The sequence below is a fragment of the Eriocheir sinensis genome, chromosome 18 (assembly GCF_024679095.1).
Source record: "Eriocheir sinensis breed Jianghai 21 chromosome 18, ASM2467909v1, whole genome shotgun sequence".
Classification (NCBI taxonomy): domain Eukaryota; kingdom Metazoa; phylum Arthropoda; class Malacostraca; order Decapoda; family Varunidae; genus Eriocheir; species Eriocheir sinensis.
In genome coordinates this window covers 13,712,833-13,729,982 of record NC_066526.1, presented here as the reverse complement: position 1 = coordinate 13,729,982, position 17,150 = coordinate 13,712,833, and the positions used below count along the sequence as shown (strand labels likewise).

Here is a 17,150-nt window from a genome sequence, read left to right as displayed (position 1 = left end):
TATAAATATGGCCACGTTATGTACACCTTTCCCTTGTTTTCCCCTTTCTTTCTCTCGCCTTGACGGATGACTGGCGGTGTGTTCCTTCCTTACTGAGTTATTCGTGGCCGTTAGAGTGATGAGGCGGTGGAGGTGCTGCAGGGAAGGAAGGGCAAAGATAAGCGTAAATAAAGCCCCGTAATGTACAGTCTCCTCTCTCACGGTTTTTGTCTCTCGTTGACGGATGGAAGGAGTTTGTTATTTACTGTGTTATTAGAGGTTGAGAGAGTAATGCGGAGGTGGTGAAGGTGCTGCAGGGACGGAAGGGCAAAGATAAGCGTAAATAAAGCCCCGTTATGTACAGTCTCACATTAGCTGAGAGAGTAATGCGGAGGAAGAGGAGATGGGAAGGAAGGACGAAGACGAGTGTAAATAAAGTCCCGTTATGTACAGTCTCTCACGGTTTTTGTCTCTCGTTGACGGATGAAAGGAGTTTGTTATTTACTGTGTTATTAGGGGCTGAGAGAGTAATGCGGAGGTGGTGGAGGTGCTGCAGGGAAGGAAGGGCAAAGATAAGCGTAAATAAAGCCCCGTAATGTACAGTCTCCTCTTTCACGGTTTTTGTCTCTCGTTGACGGATGAAAGGAGTTTGTTATTTACTGTGTTATTAGAGGCGGAGGAAGAGGTGGTGGGAGGGAAGCACAAAGAGAAGTGTTAAGAAAGCCCACGTTATGCACAGTCTCACGGTTTTGTTTCTCGTTGACGGATGAAAGCAGTTTGTTAGTTTATTTAGTGAGTTATTCGTGGCTGAGAGAGTAATGAGGAGGAAGAGGTGGTGGGAGGGAAGCACAAAGAGAAGTGTTAAGAAAGCCCACGTTATGCACAGCTCCTTTCACGGTATGTTTTATGTTGACGGATAACTGCAGTATGTTAGTCCTTTATTTAGTGAGTTATTCGTGGCTGAGAGAGTAATGAGGAGGAAGAGGAGGTGGGAGGGAACGACAAAGAGAAGTGTAAATAAGGTCACGCAATACAAAGCTTCTCCTTCACCTGTTTTGTCTCGCGTTGACTGAAGAATGGCCGTGTGTTCCTTATTTACTGAGTTATTTATGTTCAGGAGAGTTTATAAGAGTGGTGGGGGTGCTGTTTGAAGTGAAGGACAAAGATTAAAGAGTAAAGAAGGCGTAATGGCTGAAGATGATTGAAGGTGTTGAAGTCTGTGTTATCTCGTGTTCATGTTATTTATTTATTTGGTTATTCGTGTCAGGGGGAGTAAGGAGAAGGTGGAGGAGGTGGAGGGAGGGACACAGATGGAGTGTAAAGAAAACCTAATGGCTGAAGAATGATTGAAGGTGTTGAAGCCTGTGTTATCTCGTGTTCATGTTATTTATTTACTTGGTTATTCGTGTCAGGGGGAGTAAAGAGAAGGTGGAGGTGATGATCGGAGGGAAGGACAAAGATGAAGTGTAAAAAGACGTAATGGCTGAAGATGATTGAAGGTGTTGAAGCCTGTGTTATCTCGTGTTCATGTTATTTATTTACTGAGCTATTTGTGGACGGGAGAGTAAAGAGGAGATGGAGGAGATGGTGGAAGGGCAAAGATTGAATGTAAAAGAAGACCTAATGGCTGAAGATGATTGAAGATGTTGAAGTCTGTGTTATCTCGTATTCATGTTATTTATTTACTTGGTTATTCGTGTCAGGGGGAGTTAGGAGAAGGTGGAGGAGGTGGAGGGAAGGACAAATATTGAGTGTAAAAGAAGACCTAATGGCTGAAGAATGATTGAAGATATTGAAGTCCGTGTGTTATGCCGTATCTATGTTCTGTATTTACTTGGTTATTAGTGTCAGGGGATTAATGAGAAGGTAGTGGTGGTGATGGTCGGAGGGAAGGAAGACGTAATGGCTGAAGATGATTGAAGGTAATTAAGTCCTTGTGTTATCTCGTATTCATGGCTGACTGGCGGTGAGTTAGTTCGTTATTCACTGAGTTATGAGGAGAGTGATGACGAGGTGGAGGTGGTGATGGCTGTGGTGAAGGACAAAGACGGAGAGTAAAGATGACGTTATGGCTGAAGATGATTGAAGAGTTATCTCATGGGACTGGCGACTGAGTTAGTTCGTTATTCACTTGAGGATGGAGAGTGATGAGTGGTGGAGGTGGTGTGGTGGTGGTGAAGGACAAAGACGGAGGAGAGTAAAGACGTTAGCTGAAAGATGATGAAGATGAAGTCCTTGTGTTATGTTATCGTACTCATGGGGCTGACTGGTGAGTTAGTTTGTTATTCGTTGAGAGGAGAGAGAGTGACGGTGAGGTGGAGGTGATGGCTGTGTGGGGGGAAAAGGACGGAGGTAAAGATGACATTATGGCTGAAGATGATTAGAGTGATGACGAGGTGGAGGTGGTGATGGCTGTGGTGAAGGACAAAGACGGAGAGTAAAGATGACGTTATGGCTGAAGATGATTGAAGATGATGAAGTCCCTGTGTTATCTCGTCTTCATGGCGGTATTTCCTTAGTTACTCTTGGCCGGAAGATCAATAAGGAACCGGTGTTGGTCTTGGTGAGGCTGGGGGGGGAGGGAGGGAGGACAAAGATCTGTGTATAAAAAAGGAATAAGGGAGAAGGATGTCTAGCGTCATTGGACCCGAGCCCAGCATACAGCAGGCCACCACACACGCCCGTCTCCCGGCCACACTCTCTATTTTTGTTTCTTCTTTTGCCTCAGCGTCGCGAATAACAATAAATAGGAAACTGATCACCAAGCGGAGACTTCTATGCGACTTTTATTGCCCGTATCTCTTTTTGTATCGTTTGGTTTGATGATATTTTACGTTATTAGAGTCAGGAAGACGCGACCCACGAAACACTGATCCCTTGAATGCCGCGCGGGCCGTATGATGACCGTCCGTCCGCAGACTAAAAATAAATAATTACGCCCCTCCGTTACCCATTCAGTGTGTGCAGTGGTTTAGTGTTAGGAGGACGCCTCTCGACCCCTACAAGAGTACTCGGTGACCCGCGGCTCCTTCCCCCTCGCCCCAACAACAGGCAGCCCGTCAGTCAGTCCTTTGAGCGGTAGTCGAGTCTCCAGTAAACCCGAAAAAATGTCGCAGAACAGAATTACCACCTTCGGGGAGCCTCCCAACACCAATGTGAGTATGGCGAGCCGGGAAAATATTGAAGATAAAACAGTTGGTAATAATGGCCACTCGAAAATCAACGTTGTGGCTTTCCTGTAACCGATCTTGACGTAATTATGTGATATGGTCATTTATTTGCGTTGCTTGTCTGGAGAATAAAATAGGTATTGTTCGTTGCTCTCCATGTCTTGTTTTCTATACTGATCACCGTGATTTGATTTATATTGTTTTGGTGATGTTTATTTTAACGTTATTTATTTGCGATATTTATTTTTAACGTTATTTATTTGCGTTGTTTGTCTAGAGAGAAAAAAAAAAGGTATTCGTTGCTCTCCATGTCTTGTTTTCTATACTGATCACCGTGATTTGATTTATATTGTTTTGGTAATGTCTATTTTAACGTTGGAGGCAAAATAATGGAAAGAAATAATTATGTTGTTCGCTTGAAAAAAGAAAAAGAAAACAAGGGAACATTCTTCGTTATTTTCCGTCTAATTTTCATGTTTATTTCCGACATTTAATTTGATCAACGTTATAAACTTTTTTGTGTGAATAATAAAGAGAAAATGAAAATGCTTGCTACGAAAAAATATAGGGATCATCACCGTGGTTTAATTTCATGTTGTTTTTGGTAATATATTAACAACTTTGTATGCAAATAGAAATAAGGGAATAAAATAGTTCACTTAGGAAAAAAATAGCCTATGGATCTTAATACGTGACTCTCTCTCTCTCTCTCTCTCTCTCTCTCTTCATATGCAAATGGAAAAGAAAGACCGAATATAATTGTTTGCTTAGGAGAAAAATAGGCATCATACTTCACTACTCTCCCTGTCTACCTTGTTTATTTTCACCTTGATTAAATTCCTTATTGCTGTAGTAATATATTAACTTCATATGTTCAAACGGAAGGAAGAAATTATATTGCTTACCGAAGAAAAAAACTTAGGAGTCATAATGCGTTGCTTTCCCTGTCTATCTTCCATTATGATCAACGTGGTTTTAATTTCATGTTTTTGGGTAAAAGATTAACTTCAGAGGCATTTGGAAAGAGGAAGTTATATCGCTTGCTGAAGAAAAAAACTTAGGAGTCATAATGCGTTGCTTTCCCTGTCTATCTTCCATTATGATCAACGTGGTTTTAATTTCATGTTTTTGGGTAATATATTAACTTCATATGATCAAACGGAAGGAAGAAATTATATTGCTTACCGAAGAAAAAACTTAGGAGTCATAATGCGTTGCTTTCCCTGTCTATCTTCCATTATGATCAACGTGGTTTTAATTTCATGTTTTTGGGTAATAGATTAACTTCAGAGGCAAATGGAAAGAGGAAATTATTGTTCACTCTTCTTCGCTCCTTTCTCTGTCTACCTTTTTTTTTTTTTTTTTTTTTACATCAAAGGAGACGGCTCAAGGGCAACAAAAAGAGTGAAGAAAAAAAAAAGCCCGCTACTCACCGCTCCCATCTTATATTCATTGTCTTGGTTTGAGTTCATGTTGTTGTGGTAATAGATTAAGGATGAGTACAAGTGGAAAGGGGAATCATTGTTCCCTTAAAAAAACAGAACCCTCCAATATAGCCGTCCAATATATTACGTGGAAGGGTCTCAGTTTCTTCTCCGAGTGTTCATTTCCTGCCAGAGCCGAGAAGCAAGACTAAAGACTGAAAATAATCGAACCCTTTGCAGTGAGCTCTTTCCTTCTGCCATCGACTTAATCCTTTCAAGAGGGAAGTGATGAAACGCCTCTGGAATTATATTTAGTATTTTTTGTGGCATTTTTGTTACAAGTTATACGTTTAATAAGGTCTTTGTGGCATCTTTGCGTTAAATTAGGTATGTTTGTGCGCTTACGTGAGGCAGTGGTTATCAGTCGGCGTGCAACTCACCCAGCTGTTCATCTTGCCTGTCGGGATGGTCTGTAAATGAGAAGTCTACATGGGGAAAACTGTGGAGGGTAAACTGTAGTAGTGTGTCTCGAGGTAATGGGTTCCTGGCCACCACAGACTCAAGGGCCAATGCGACAGAGATGAACACCGCGGTCACACAGCTATGGCGTAGGTCCCAACTTTACCTACAATTTAGAGTCTTTCGAGAGAGGAGTCAAACATCAAATTTCATACCGACGTTTTTGATCTTATGATTTTACTATGTTGTTCACTGCTGATATTGATAGTTCTAATTTTTTCATTTTTTTCTTCCTCCTTTTTCCTTTCCTCCGATCTTCTTTTTCTCCTCATAATTCTTTCTTCCTTCCTTCCCTCCATTTCATTCATTTTCCTTCACTTTTCATTTAAAATCTCATGTATATATTTTTACGGTGTGTGTGTGTGTGTGTGTGTGTGTGTGTGTGTGTGTGTGTGTGTGTGTGTGTGTGTTCCCTGTCTTAGTTAAAATATTATAGTCACTTTATGTTTACCTTTTACCCACCAGACACACAGTTAACATTGCCTATATTCCCAGAGTCCCATGATGAGTCCTTTTCCTGGAACATATGCTATCTTTTTCAGCCTCTCATAATCACCTGCTAAGCTCATGACATGTAGAACTATTTAGATTAAGGTTACGGGCCAAAAAAAAAAAAAGTGAAAAGAGGGAATTATTGTCACTTAAAACAATTATAGCCGTCCGTTATTTTACGTGGAAGGGTCTCAGTTTCTTCTCCGTGTATTCATTTCCTGCCAGAGCCGAGAAGCAAGACTAAAGACGGTAATTAATCGAAGCTTTTCCTGCGTGTTCTTTACTTGAATACCACGAGAAGACATTTTCTTTTCCTCTATCTCATCCTCCTCCTCCTCCAAACCTCGCCATCAGCATATATTCACTGCCTTGAAGCCTTTATTGAGAAGTAAAGACATTCAAAAGCATAGCCAGCCAAATAAGGTGTGCCGACCTCGCCCTTGTGACCGTTATAATGACACGAGCACATCCGATCCCAGCAAAAAATACCATCAGCTGTCAACTCTGGGCGTCATCGGTTGCCATGGTGACGGTGACAGCCAGTTCACGTCCTACATCCGGGTCCTCGTGATGACCCCACCCGTGTAAGGCAGTGTGCGGGTTTACAGGGTGGATAGATGATAATTAGTGCCGTTTTAAGGAGTTTTTATGAGCCTAACTACAATACTTTCGAGGACCTGGAGGCAAGATTGTCCTCTCGGCCTCATAACATAACAGCAGACGAATTGAAAGCATCATCCACAGTGTTGCCATATAATATTTCACTGATGATTATTTGATACCCATCGATCCTCTGTGTATTAAATATATTTGAAGATTCACATACGGTTTCATAGATGTGTTTAATCACAATAAGATAGATCTATATTCGGTATTATAAGCATTAAAACTTCGATAGCAGACGAAACGAAAGCAATACTAACACAGTTGCCACATAAGAAATTATTTATTATGACGATAAATTTGATAGAAAACTACAATCTTGTATTCGATAGAGGCGTATAGATTAATTTACAACAATATAAGTACAATATAACACCAAACAATCTACTATCTATGGTATTATAAGCACAAACATGACCAGCAGTGACACGGTTGAGTGAGGCTGAACTTTTGTGGTGGCATCGATGACGTCCAGGCCAACATTACCAAATTGTCGTACTCAGCCTCGTATATTTCTCGATTTCAGACTAAAAAACCGTCGCACCCACAAAAATAACACCATCCACTTTTAGTTATCGCTAAAAACTTTAACTATAGGGACTTTTCACAATCATTATGCATTAGAAATAGTAAAATCCAGCGTGGCGAGTGCGATAACGTGGCATCCTTGTCCAGGCCAATGTGCCAGATTGTCGTACTCATCCTCTTATGTTTTCCGATTTCCGACCCAAAAACTGTCTCATCCACCCCAATAACTGGCTTCATATATAGTTATCGTTAATATGGTTAATTACTGGTGTTTCTCGGCAATTGTTATCGGTCAGAAACAGGAAAATACAATGATATGCGTACGATAATCTGATAACGTTGTGACACTCGAGGCTTCCAGAGTCAGTGTGTTCTGGAGTGCTGTAGAGGAGGGACTCGTGCATGTTTGTGTGCCTCTGTGACTGACCAGGCGTGAGTACCCTACCAATCACCTTTTAACATACATAACAACACCTCACGTACGTAGGCCTAGGCACCGGGGCAAGGGTAGGCTCGGGGTAAACACGGGTAGGCTGGCTCTAGGCTTGGGACCGACCGCGCCCTCTTTTTCTGACATTTTTAGGCTGGGATTGTGTTGTGGCGCCGGCAGTACAGTGTCACCATAAGGGGTTGTATAGTGACGTCAGATTCTTCCTTTCACCATCATGGGTTGTATAGTGACGCCAGGAAATTCGGGTCACCATATCATTGTTTTGGGAAGGGTTTGTTTGGGGTCAGGAGTACAGTGTCACCATAAGGGGTTGTATAGTGATGTTAGATGCTTCCTTTCACCATTATGGGTTGTATAGTGACGCCAGGAAATCCGTGTCACCATATCACTGTTTCGGGAAGGGTTCGTTTGGGGTCAGCAGTACAGTGTCACCATAAGGGGTTGTATAGTGATGTCAGATGCATCCTTTCACCATTATGGGTTGTATAGTGATGCCAGGAAATTCGTGTCACCATATCACTAACTTTATTTGGGGTCAGGGAGTATAGTGACGCCAGCAATAGTGTCACCATAGTGGGTTGTACCATTCCTCGTCACCATAGTACTATTGTGGGAAGGTTATGTATGATGCTCTGGGTGGTGGTGGTGGTGGTGTGGGAGTACAGTGACACCAGCAGTAGTGTCACCATAATGGCCTGTACAGTGATGCCAGTAGTACAGTGTCACCAAGAAAGGTTGTACGGATATTGATGCCAGCAGTACAATGTCACCATGAAGGGTTGTATATTGATGCCAGCAGTACAGTGTCACCATGAGGAGCTGTATAGTGATGTGAGCAGTACTGAGGGAAGGTTATGGCTGGGGTGGTGGTGGTGGTGGAGTGTGTGGGTGGATGTGGCTCTGGCTGGCTGGCTGCTGTGTGGGCTAGAGGCCAGTAGGTGGGTGGGTGGATGGGTGAACTGGCTTGGCAGGCTGCCCATGCTCCTAGGCTGTGCAACACTCTCCTACTAATGCTGCTGCTACTGCTAAATTTCTTGGAGACAACTACTTGTTTATTAGTATCTCTGATGAGCAAATATTTGGAAACATAGTAGAGCCAGGGCTTCTTAATCCGTTTTCTCTATTTAACATCAATTGTGTTTTGCAGTAAGAAAATAGTGAAAAAAAAGTTTTAATGCTTGGTTTACAGATGGCATATAATATAATTATTTGCCACTTTTCTTACTATAAAATGCAAATGGTGCTTTAGATTGGATTTACAAGTTTTATACTGAAGCCAAGGAGATGAGCCAAATGAACTGAAAAACTGGCATAAGGTAACATTCCGAGCAGTCAACATTAGGCTGTGACTCATGGAATACTTCCCCATCACTGGACATTAGGGGGGGGGGTCCAGGACTTGGTTTTCAGTAGGGTCGGTACATTTAAAAACGATTAAGTGACTACATTATTTTACCAACTCCTTGAGTCCTGTATGATTGTTGTGGCAGAGTAAAAGGACTCTCACACCAACCTCTGTGAAATTTTAGTAAAGAAAAGGGTTAAGATAGTTTTATTAATGTGCTGATATCTTGTCTCCAACTTAACCAACTGCTCTTCTGTTGTCATATTCTTACTGTGTGCTACTAACTTCCAAACCTCCAGGAAATCCATGGGAAAGAATGTAGAAATCAAAACAAGTGTGAAAATAGCCATGAAATGTGTGGGGGAACCTGCGTAGCTGAGGGTGGCAGAGTAGCCCACAACGTTCCCAGCATCCCACAGCAGCCAAAACCCATGACTCACTACAGCTAAAATCTAATAGGCTTTCACCTACAGGGGGGCTTTACCCCATCGATCGCTCTTAGGGGCACTAAAAGCAGGTGAATATATATGAACCTCCTAATGGAGGGGCTTTGCCCCCCTCTACCTTCCCATGTCTCAACATTTCGTCACGTTGGATTACACCAGTGCCCGTGGCTGCATTGGTTCCCCCACACATTTCATTGCTTTTTTTCACATTTGTTTTGATTTCTACATTATTTCTCATGGATTTCTGGGATGTTTGAAGATTAGTAGAATACATAATATATGACAACAGAAAAGGAGTTGGTTAAGTAGCCTAGATGAGATCAGATTGTTAATAAAACCTTAAATTTATCTAAACTTTAAAATATTTAAATTCTTGGATGAATCAGCATCCCTGCAGAATTGTATCAGGTTACAGGCCTCTTGAATCATGGTCTCCATTCAGTATCTTATAAATATCAATCAAAAAGGTTTACTGAGAAACTGGTATGTTTGTTAATACAAGCCTTAGTGTCAGAATGGTGCTGTCCTAGTACCCTATCTATAATTACCCAGGCCTTTGCCATTTGGGTTACCTGCCTATGTTCGGTAAATATTTGCATGTCTGCTCATAGAATAACCCAGCCTGTGTGCCCTTTGCACCTAGGCACTATAATTGTAATATAGGTAACTAGTCATGTGCACCAAATATTGTAATGTTAATACTATTAGTGACACAGACTGCCAGGTGATGTAATTGAAGGTTTGAAATGGTGTAAGGAGATTAATGAAAAGCAATGTAGGTGAAGTATTGACATTAAAAACAAACATACAAACATACAGAAGCAGCTATAAATTGAAAAGGATGGATGGGAATAGGCAAGAACAGGAAGGTGGATACGTGCGACAAAGTAGATAATTATGTTGTTGAGGCAAACACGATGTAAAGTTTAAAATGAAGGTTAAGTATATTTATGGATGGGAGGGGAAGTTGGTGAATAACCTCACTCTCAGGAGCTGCCAAGTGTAGGCCATCTGGGCTCTTGTAGTGTCCTTGTGTCCTCCAACTGCCTATATCAAATGCTTTATCCTTGTTAACACTGTGAGTGGCCGGGTCCTTAGTGACTGTTCCATTCATGATAGAAAAGAGGCAAGGGGGTCAGTGCATCAGGCGCCGTATAACTATCATAGTTGAGGCGCCGTGATCGCATATCGCAATCAATCAGTCAATCAGTTCTCACAAAGGGTGCCTCTTCTCAGTTTTTAGTATTCATGTCCTGCTGTAAGGTAATGCTCAAAAACCTAAGTAATCCTGTCTTTATATAGATGATTAGAACTATATACTTTGCCTGCATAAAAGAGAGGCAGACCTGATGTGATGATGTACCTTCCTCTCTGTAGGTCATAATATATCACAAAATGCTTTATATCATGTTTTTGTGTGCAGTGTTTCGGGTGTCATTACCAGTAAGTTGTAATATTTTTTTGTGGTCATTATATTTTAACACACACAAACACACAGCACCAGAGAGAAGGGAAACTGTGCACCTGGTCAGAGAGAGAAGGAAGGAGAGAAGGGAGGGAGGGAAATTAGGAAAGCAGAAGGAGATAGGAGCAACAGCGGTATTTTGGGAGTCATTACCAGAGGGTTGTAATATTTTTTGTGGTCATTATTTTGGCATCTCCCTCAGTCTTCTATATGGCACAGATTTTTATGTGAATTTGTGTTTATATTTAATTTTTCATTGCCCTTGGCCTGTGTCCTCTTACCTTAATTAAGAAAAAGTGATGTGGGGGTTGGCAGCCTTGACTCGCCTCACCTACCGAGTCCTTGGGGTGCATCCTCTTACTGTGAAAATAAATAAATAGACAGAAAAGTAAATAAAAAATCTGGTGAGGTGATGGCGAGGACCCGTGACTCACCTCTGGCCTCACCAACGTTGCCAGATTCTTGCACTCCTCCTTTAATGTTTGCTGATTTCCAACCCCAAAACTGTCTCTTCCACCCCAATAACTGGCTTAGTATTTAGTTAATGTTAAAGTGGTTAACTATTGCTGTTTCTTGGCAATAGTTATGGGGCAGAAACCGGTAAATATGATGCTCCAAGTACGATAGTCTGGCATCGCTGGGCCTCACCTGTAGCTGTTTGTAGAAGGTTTTTGCCGCCGCCACCTGAGGCAGACCAGACGAAGGGACTGGAGGGCAGGTGAAGGGACGGGAGGGAGTAAATAAATCATGTTCCTAGGGGCTGCTCAAGGCAAGGAAACAATTACTCAGTAGAGGTTCAAATTCACATCCGCCGGGCTGTCTGAGGCTACTAATATATCAAGGGGAGTAGTATATCTTGGCAATTGACTGATTTTTTTACTGGGCTTTAACCTCGGTAGCTGTTTCTTAACCTGGTAGCAGCAGGGATCATATTTCTTAATGGTCCCTCTAAGCGAGAAAAATGAGAAAAAATCACCCCTCACAAACCATTTCATAATATATATCAAAGCATTTGTGATCAGATTATGTATCATCTATTTTGGGGGGTTAAAATCGTGGCACAAATTTGGCCCGTCACTGCTACCGGGTTAAAGGCCCCTCTAAGTGAGAAAAATGAGAAATATTCATCACTCACCCAAACCATTTCATAATATGTATCAATGCATTTATGATCAGTTTATGCATCATCTATTTTAGGGGTTTTATATCATGGCAGAAATTTGGCCCGTTGCTGCTACACGGTAAAGCCACAAATTTGGCCCGTTGCTGCTACCGGGTTAAGCGACTTCCACATCAGACGGGGAATGTGTAAGAGCTATCAAGTACTAGTTTTGCATATGAATAAACCATGGTCGGCATTCTCACATCAACTCATTTCAAAGGCCAAAAATGAGATCAACCCGGTCCTCGTGAGTGTTTTTTTAGGTTCATGGTACAAAAGAAGGGTCAGAATACCACCAGGGCCATTAAACTACCCCTGGAAATGCCCCAAACTCCTATGAAACCCTTGTTAAATATGTGTTCTTAGGTTCATGATACAGAATACCACCAGGGCCATTAAACTACCCTTGGAAATGCCCCAAACTCCTACCAAAGCCTTGTTAAATATGTGTTCTTAGGTTCATGATACAGAAGAAGGGTCAGAATACCACCATGGCCATTAAACCACCCTTGGAAATGCCCCAAACTCCTACCAAAGCCTTGTTAGATATGTGTTCTTAGGTTCATGGTACAGGAGAAGGGTCAGAATACCACCAGGGCCATTAAACTACCCCTGGAAATGCCCCAAACTCCTACAAAAGCCTTATTAAATATGTGTTCTTAGGTTCACGGTAAAGAAGAAGGGTCAGAACACCACCAGGTTCATTAAACTCATCATCATCATCATTTCATCGACGCCTGCTCCTAGGAGCTCCCACCAGGGGATGGCCACGGCAGAAGAGCTTCCAACTTTCTCTATCCAGACACTCCCTCCTTGCCTGCTCAAAGTTTCTCAAAGATCTTTCCCCCCTATCCCTAACGTACTCTTGCACCCTATCCCTCCATTTCACTGGAGGTCGTCCTCTAGCATTCCCTCCCTCTATCTCACTCATGTACACCCTTCTGGTCATCTTACTCTCCTCCATTCGTTCCATGTGGCCAAACCACTTTAAGGTCTGTCACTTCACTTCTTCCCTTCACCCCTGTGACACATTCCAAAATGCTCGTACACACTTTCATTACTCATTCCATCCATTCTACTCACACCACAAGCACTCCTCAAATAACTAATTTCCACTGCCTGCACTCTAGACCTCTGACTTTCATTCCAGGCCCACGTTTCACTTGCATATGTGAGGGTTCGTACTATTATTGTATTTCTCAAATCCCTCTTTACCTCCATGCTCACACTTCTGCCATTCATGATTCGTCCCAAAGACCCTACAACCCTTCTTCCTTGCAATGCCCTTTCTCTTATCTCTCCCTCCGTACCACCATGCTTACACATAACTGATCCAAGGTACTTCAACTCATTGACCTCCTCCATTTCTTCACCATTCAAAATTATTTTGCATTTTTTTCACATTCAATTCCACTCTATATGGGCATACAAAATCTACAACCTCACTTCTACTTTGCTCACAAACCATCACTTTACTTTTGTTGACATTTACTTTCAGCTTTCTCCATTTACAGACACTATCAAAAACACTGACCAAATTTTGTAGGTCACTTTCATTTTCTGCAATGAGCACCGTGTCATCAGCAAACAGTATCGAATTCAGTACCCACTTCCTTTCCTCATCAAACAGTCTTTCTCCAACTTCTCCAACTTTGCCCTTCATTTCTCTAATGACACCATCCATATAAATATTGAATAACCATAGTGACATGATGCACCCTTGTCTTAAGCCCACTTTTATCTCAAAATGTTCACCTGTTTCTCCAGTAATTTTGCCACATGCAGATGCATCCTCATAGAAAGACTTTATTGCACTAAACAGTTTTCCTCCCACACCATAAATCTTTAAAACATCCCACAATGCAATCCAATCGACTCTGTCATAAGCTTTTTCCAAATTCATGAAGGCAGCGTATAGTTTCTTTCCTTTTGCTATTATTTTTTCTACTTCCATCCTGAAGGCAAATATCTGATCCACACATCCCTTTCCCTTCCTGAAGCCTCCTTGTTCTTCACTGATTTTCTCTTCTGTAAGTCTTTGCACCCTCTCTATTATGACTTTTCCATATACATTTCTGGGTATACTCAGGAGACTTATACCTCTATAGCTCCCACATTCCCCTCTCCTGCCCTTCCCCTTGTAAACTGGGACAATGATGGCTTTCGTCCAGTCTGCTGGCACCCCCCCCCCCTCCCATGCTACTTCACATATCTTGACCTTCCATTTCATGACTTCATCTCCTCCACACTTCAACATTTCTGCTGTGATTCCATCAATTCCTGCTGCCTTTCCATTTTTTAATCTTTTTATTGCCTGATTTACTTCTTCATATGTTATACTTCTTTCTTTATATACTCCTCCTCTACCTCTACTCAAAACTGCTGCTGTTACAGCTGATGGATGTCCACCCTCAAAATTCATTAAGTTTTTGAAATATTCTCTCCATCTCTTTTTCATTAAACTGCCCCTGGAAATGCCCCAAACTCCTATGAAAGCCTTGTTAAATATGTGTTCTTAGGTTCATGGTACAGAAGAAGGGTCAGAATACCACCAGGGCCATTAAACTACCCCTGGAAATGCCCTAAACTCCTACAAAAGCCTTGTTAAATATGTGTTCTTAGGTTCATGGTTCAGAAGAAGGGTCAGAATACCACCAGGGCCATTAAACTACCCCTGGAAATGCCCTAAACTCCTACAAAAGCCTTGTTAAATATGTGTTCTTAGGTTCATGGTTCAGAAGAAGGGTCAGAATACCACCAGGGCCATTAAACTACCCCTGGAAATGTCCCAAACTCCTACGAAAGCCTTGTTAAATAGGTGTTCTTTGCCCCCAATTCTTCTTTCAGTCAGTCAATCAGTTAGTCAGTCTTTCATTCTTTCAGTCAGTCAATTCTTCTTTCAGTCAGTCAATCAGTTAGTCAGTCTTTCATTCTTTCAGTCAGTCAGTTTTTCTTTCAGTCAGTCTCATTCTTTCAATCAGTCAATTTTTCTTTCAGTCAGTCAGTCAGTCAGTTCTCTGGGAAACCTCATCACGTAATATATTGAACACTGCACACAACATTATTATAAAGAAATAGTCCCCAGTATGCTGCGTAAAACTACACCTCCTCCCCTAATACTGTCTGAATTGTTGGGTTAGTACAGCTGTATTTTGTTGAAGGCTTTGACCCGCGCTTGATGCATCATAGTATAAATAGGGCATGAACCGACTCTTTGCTTGTTCACTGGGGAGGCAGAGTTCATTATTAAGTTAATAGTCGATTTTCATTCTGTATCCCCCTCTTTTGTATGCCTCAGCGAATTAAAACTATTATTATTATTGTTCTTCTCCTTTCTCTTCTTCTTTGTTTTCTTCTTCTTTTTCGTCTTCTTTTTCTTCTCCCCTTCGTCGTCCTCTTCTTATTCTTCTTATTCTTATTATAAGTTACATATACAGCAAAACGTAGCATTCAGCAGCATTGAATTTTTTTTATTTGTAAGTTCTTTTGACAAACCCACTGTTAGTCATGTGATTTACAGCAGTGACTTTGTGGGACAGAAATAATAGATTTTATCGCGTGGATGAAACACTCCTCCTGCCCGTTCATGTTTTGATGATGACTGGAGGAAAGGTTTATGACGTGCCAGGAAGGTGCTTTGTGTTGCATGTGATTTTCTGAAGCGATCTATTTAAAAAAATATATATATCATTAGCACACGCTGGCCTCGATTATGGGGGAGGGTGGCGGAGGGACGGAAATTGTTCCCTGGGAGGGCCTCCAAATAGACTCCATGGTTTGCATCTCACTTATCTAAAAACGAAAAATAACGTTCGGAATTATTATTAAAAAATGTTTGATGGTGTTTTGAAGGCCTGCGGACCCCAGTAGCTGTAGCTGTGCCCCTGTCGTCACATTCTCACCGTGACGCCGCGGCGGGGGGGACGGCCGCCAGCCCCGCCCCGCCTGTGGTCACGCCGCTGAGAGCTGTGGCCGCGGGGGGTGCAGGGCGTGGCGTGCCAGCGGCCTTGGTGTGGTGGCCGCGGTGTCACGATGCCTGACGGGCAGGTATGTGGGTCGCGGTGTTAAGGTCTCGCCTGTGCTTCGTGCTGCCATGGGCATCACATCACTGCTGCCTCAGGTGACATGAACACTCCAGGTGTGGCGAGGGCAAGGCCGCCGCGGCCCCAGACACTGTGTGCCGAGCGCCAGATTACCTCACGGGCAAATAAATACTTTCAAGGTTACTGAAGCGTTCCGCCCCCACCTTGCTAGTTAAGCAGCAGCGGCCGTGAGCTATGCCTCCCATGGCTGCATCAACACATGCACGCAGACCTTTGATGCTGGTTTTAATTCTCGAGCCATATCGTGAAGGTTTAATTAGCGATGCCATGGTGCCTCGTGTGTGTGTGTGTGTGTGTGTGTGTCACCCGCCAGCCAGGATGCATCTCTCGCGCCGCAACAGGTGATGCAACAAACACACACTCCCCTCGGTGGCCGCCTGTTTGCCTGCCGTCACGTTATCAGCCCCTCAAGCATGATCACCTGAGGAGGAACACCCTCACGCATGTAGAAATGGTCAGAACTGGGCTGAGGAAAGGAGGAAAAAGTGCTGCGTTAACCTGTGCTGGCATATAGCGAGCATCATGGAGTAGGGAAAAGACAAAAAAGTTGAAGATCCGAATGTGAGATAAAAGATTGACTTAAGCTGGTCATTTCATGCGTAGAACGGATAACAGAGGAACAACTCGAGTAAGACAGCGACAACCCGATAATTGTAGAAGTAAGGGCAGACAGAGAGCCAGGTGGAGAGGTGAAACCTTTGCCAGGGCAGAATGAAGGACACTGACATCAAACGGAAACCCAGATGGAGAGATGAAATTAGAACTTGTGTCGGAGCAGAATGGAATACACTTACATCAGGTATATAAATGAAGGATGTTCGGAAAGGCCTTTGCATGGGCTTGAAGTGGGCTAATGGCTGATGATGCTGATGATACGTGTACAGGGTAGCCAGTGAGGGCACGCGCAGGCTGGCTTGCTGGCTACACACAGGCTGTTGACTCATCGCTTGGCCCCAGCTGGAGTGACTAAGACAGGCAAAAAAGACTTTCTTTGCTAAATTTATGTGGAATCCTTGTTTCGTAAGCTATACACAGGACGGTGCCAGGGCAGCGGGAGGGGGTGGTGGGTGGGTGGGGGCATCTGCACCAAGGGAGAACAATGATGTGTGCCGATTATCAGCCACGTCAAGCACCTAACAAGGCAGGGGTTGATAAGTACTAACACCCACACAATAAACAACACCCTCAGCAATGGGCGCAAGATAAACTCAGCTTCAAGGAGATAGGCAGTGACTGGCTTACGAAAAGGGTAGTGGATGATTGGAACACATTAAGCAGTGGTGGAGTTCATGCAAATACGACAGTTGCAAATGGAAGTTACTAAAAAAGGTAGATTTATATATGGAGAGGGTAGATGTCAATGCCTCAAGATTTACCACATATAGGCTCAGTGGCTAGCCTTT

General features: G+C 42.8%; 1 protein-coding gene across 9 annotated transcripts in view; it reads left to right on the top strand.

The window, feature by feature from the left end:
* Window positions 1-17,150, top strand: part of LOC127000338 (tropomodulin-like) — a 116,741-nt gene that overhangs the window by 30,360 nt on the left and 69,231 nt on the right. Inside the window, exon 1 of one of the 9 annotated variants that reach the window (XM_050863939.1) lies at window positions 2,955-3,134. The exons of 7 other annotated variants lie outside the window; for them this stretch is intronic. In XM_050863939.1, coding sequence (XP_050719896.1) covers window positions 3,087-3,134 — 48 coding nt within the window. In that variant the 5' untranslated portion in view covers window positions 2,955-3,086. Of the gene's footprint in view, window positions 1-2,954; window positions 3,135-7,072; window positions 7,208-17,150 lie in introns of those variants that run through there. One more of the 9 variants, XM_050863940.1, reaches the window with a different exon arrangement.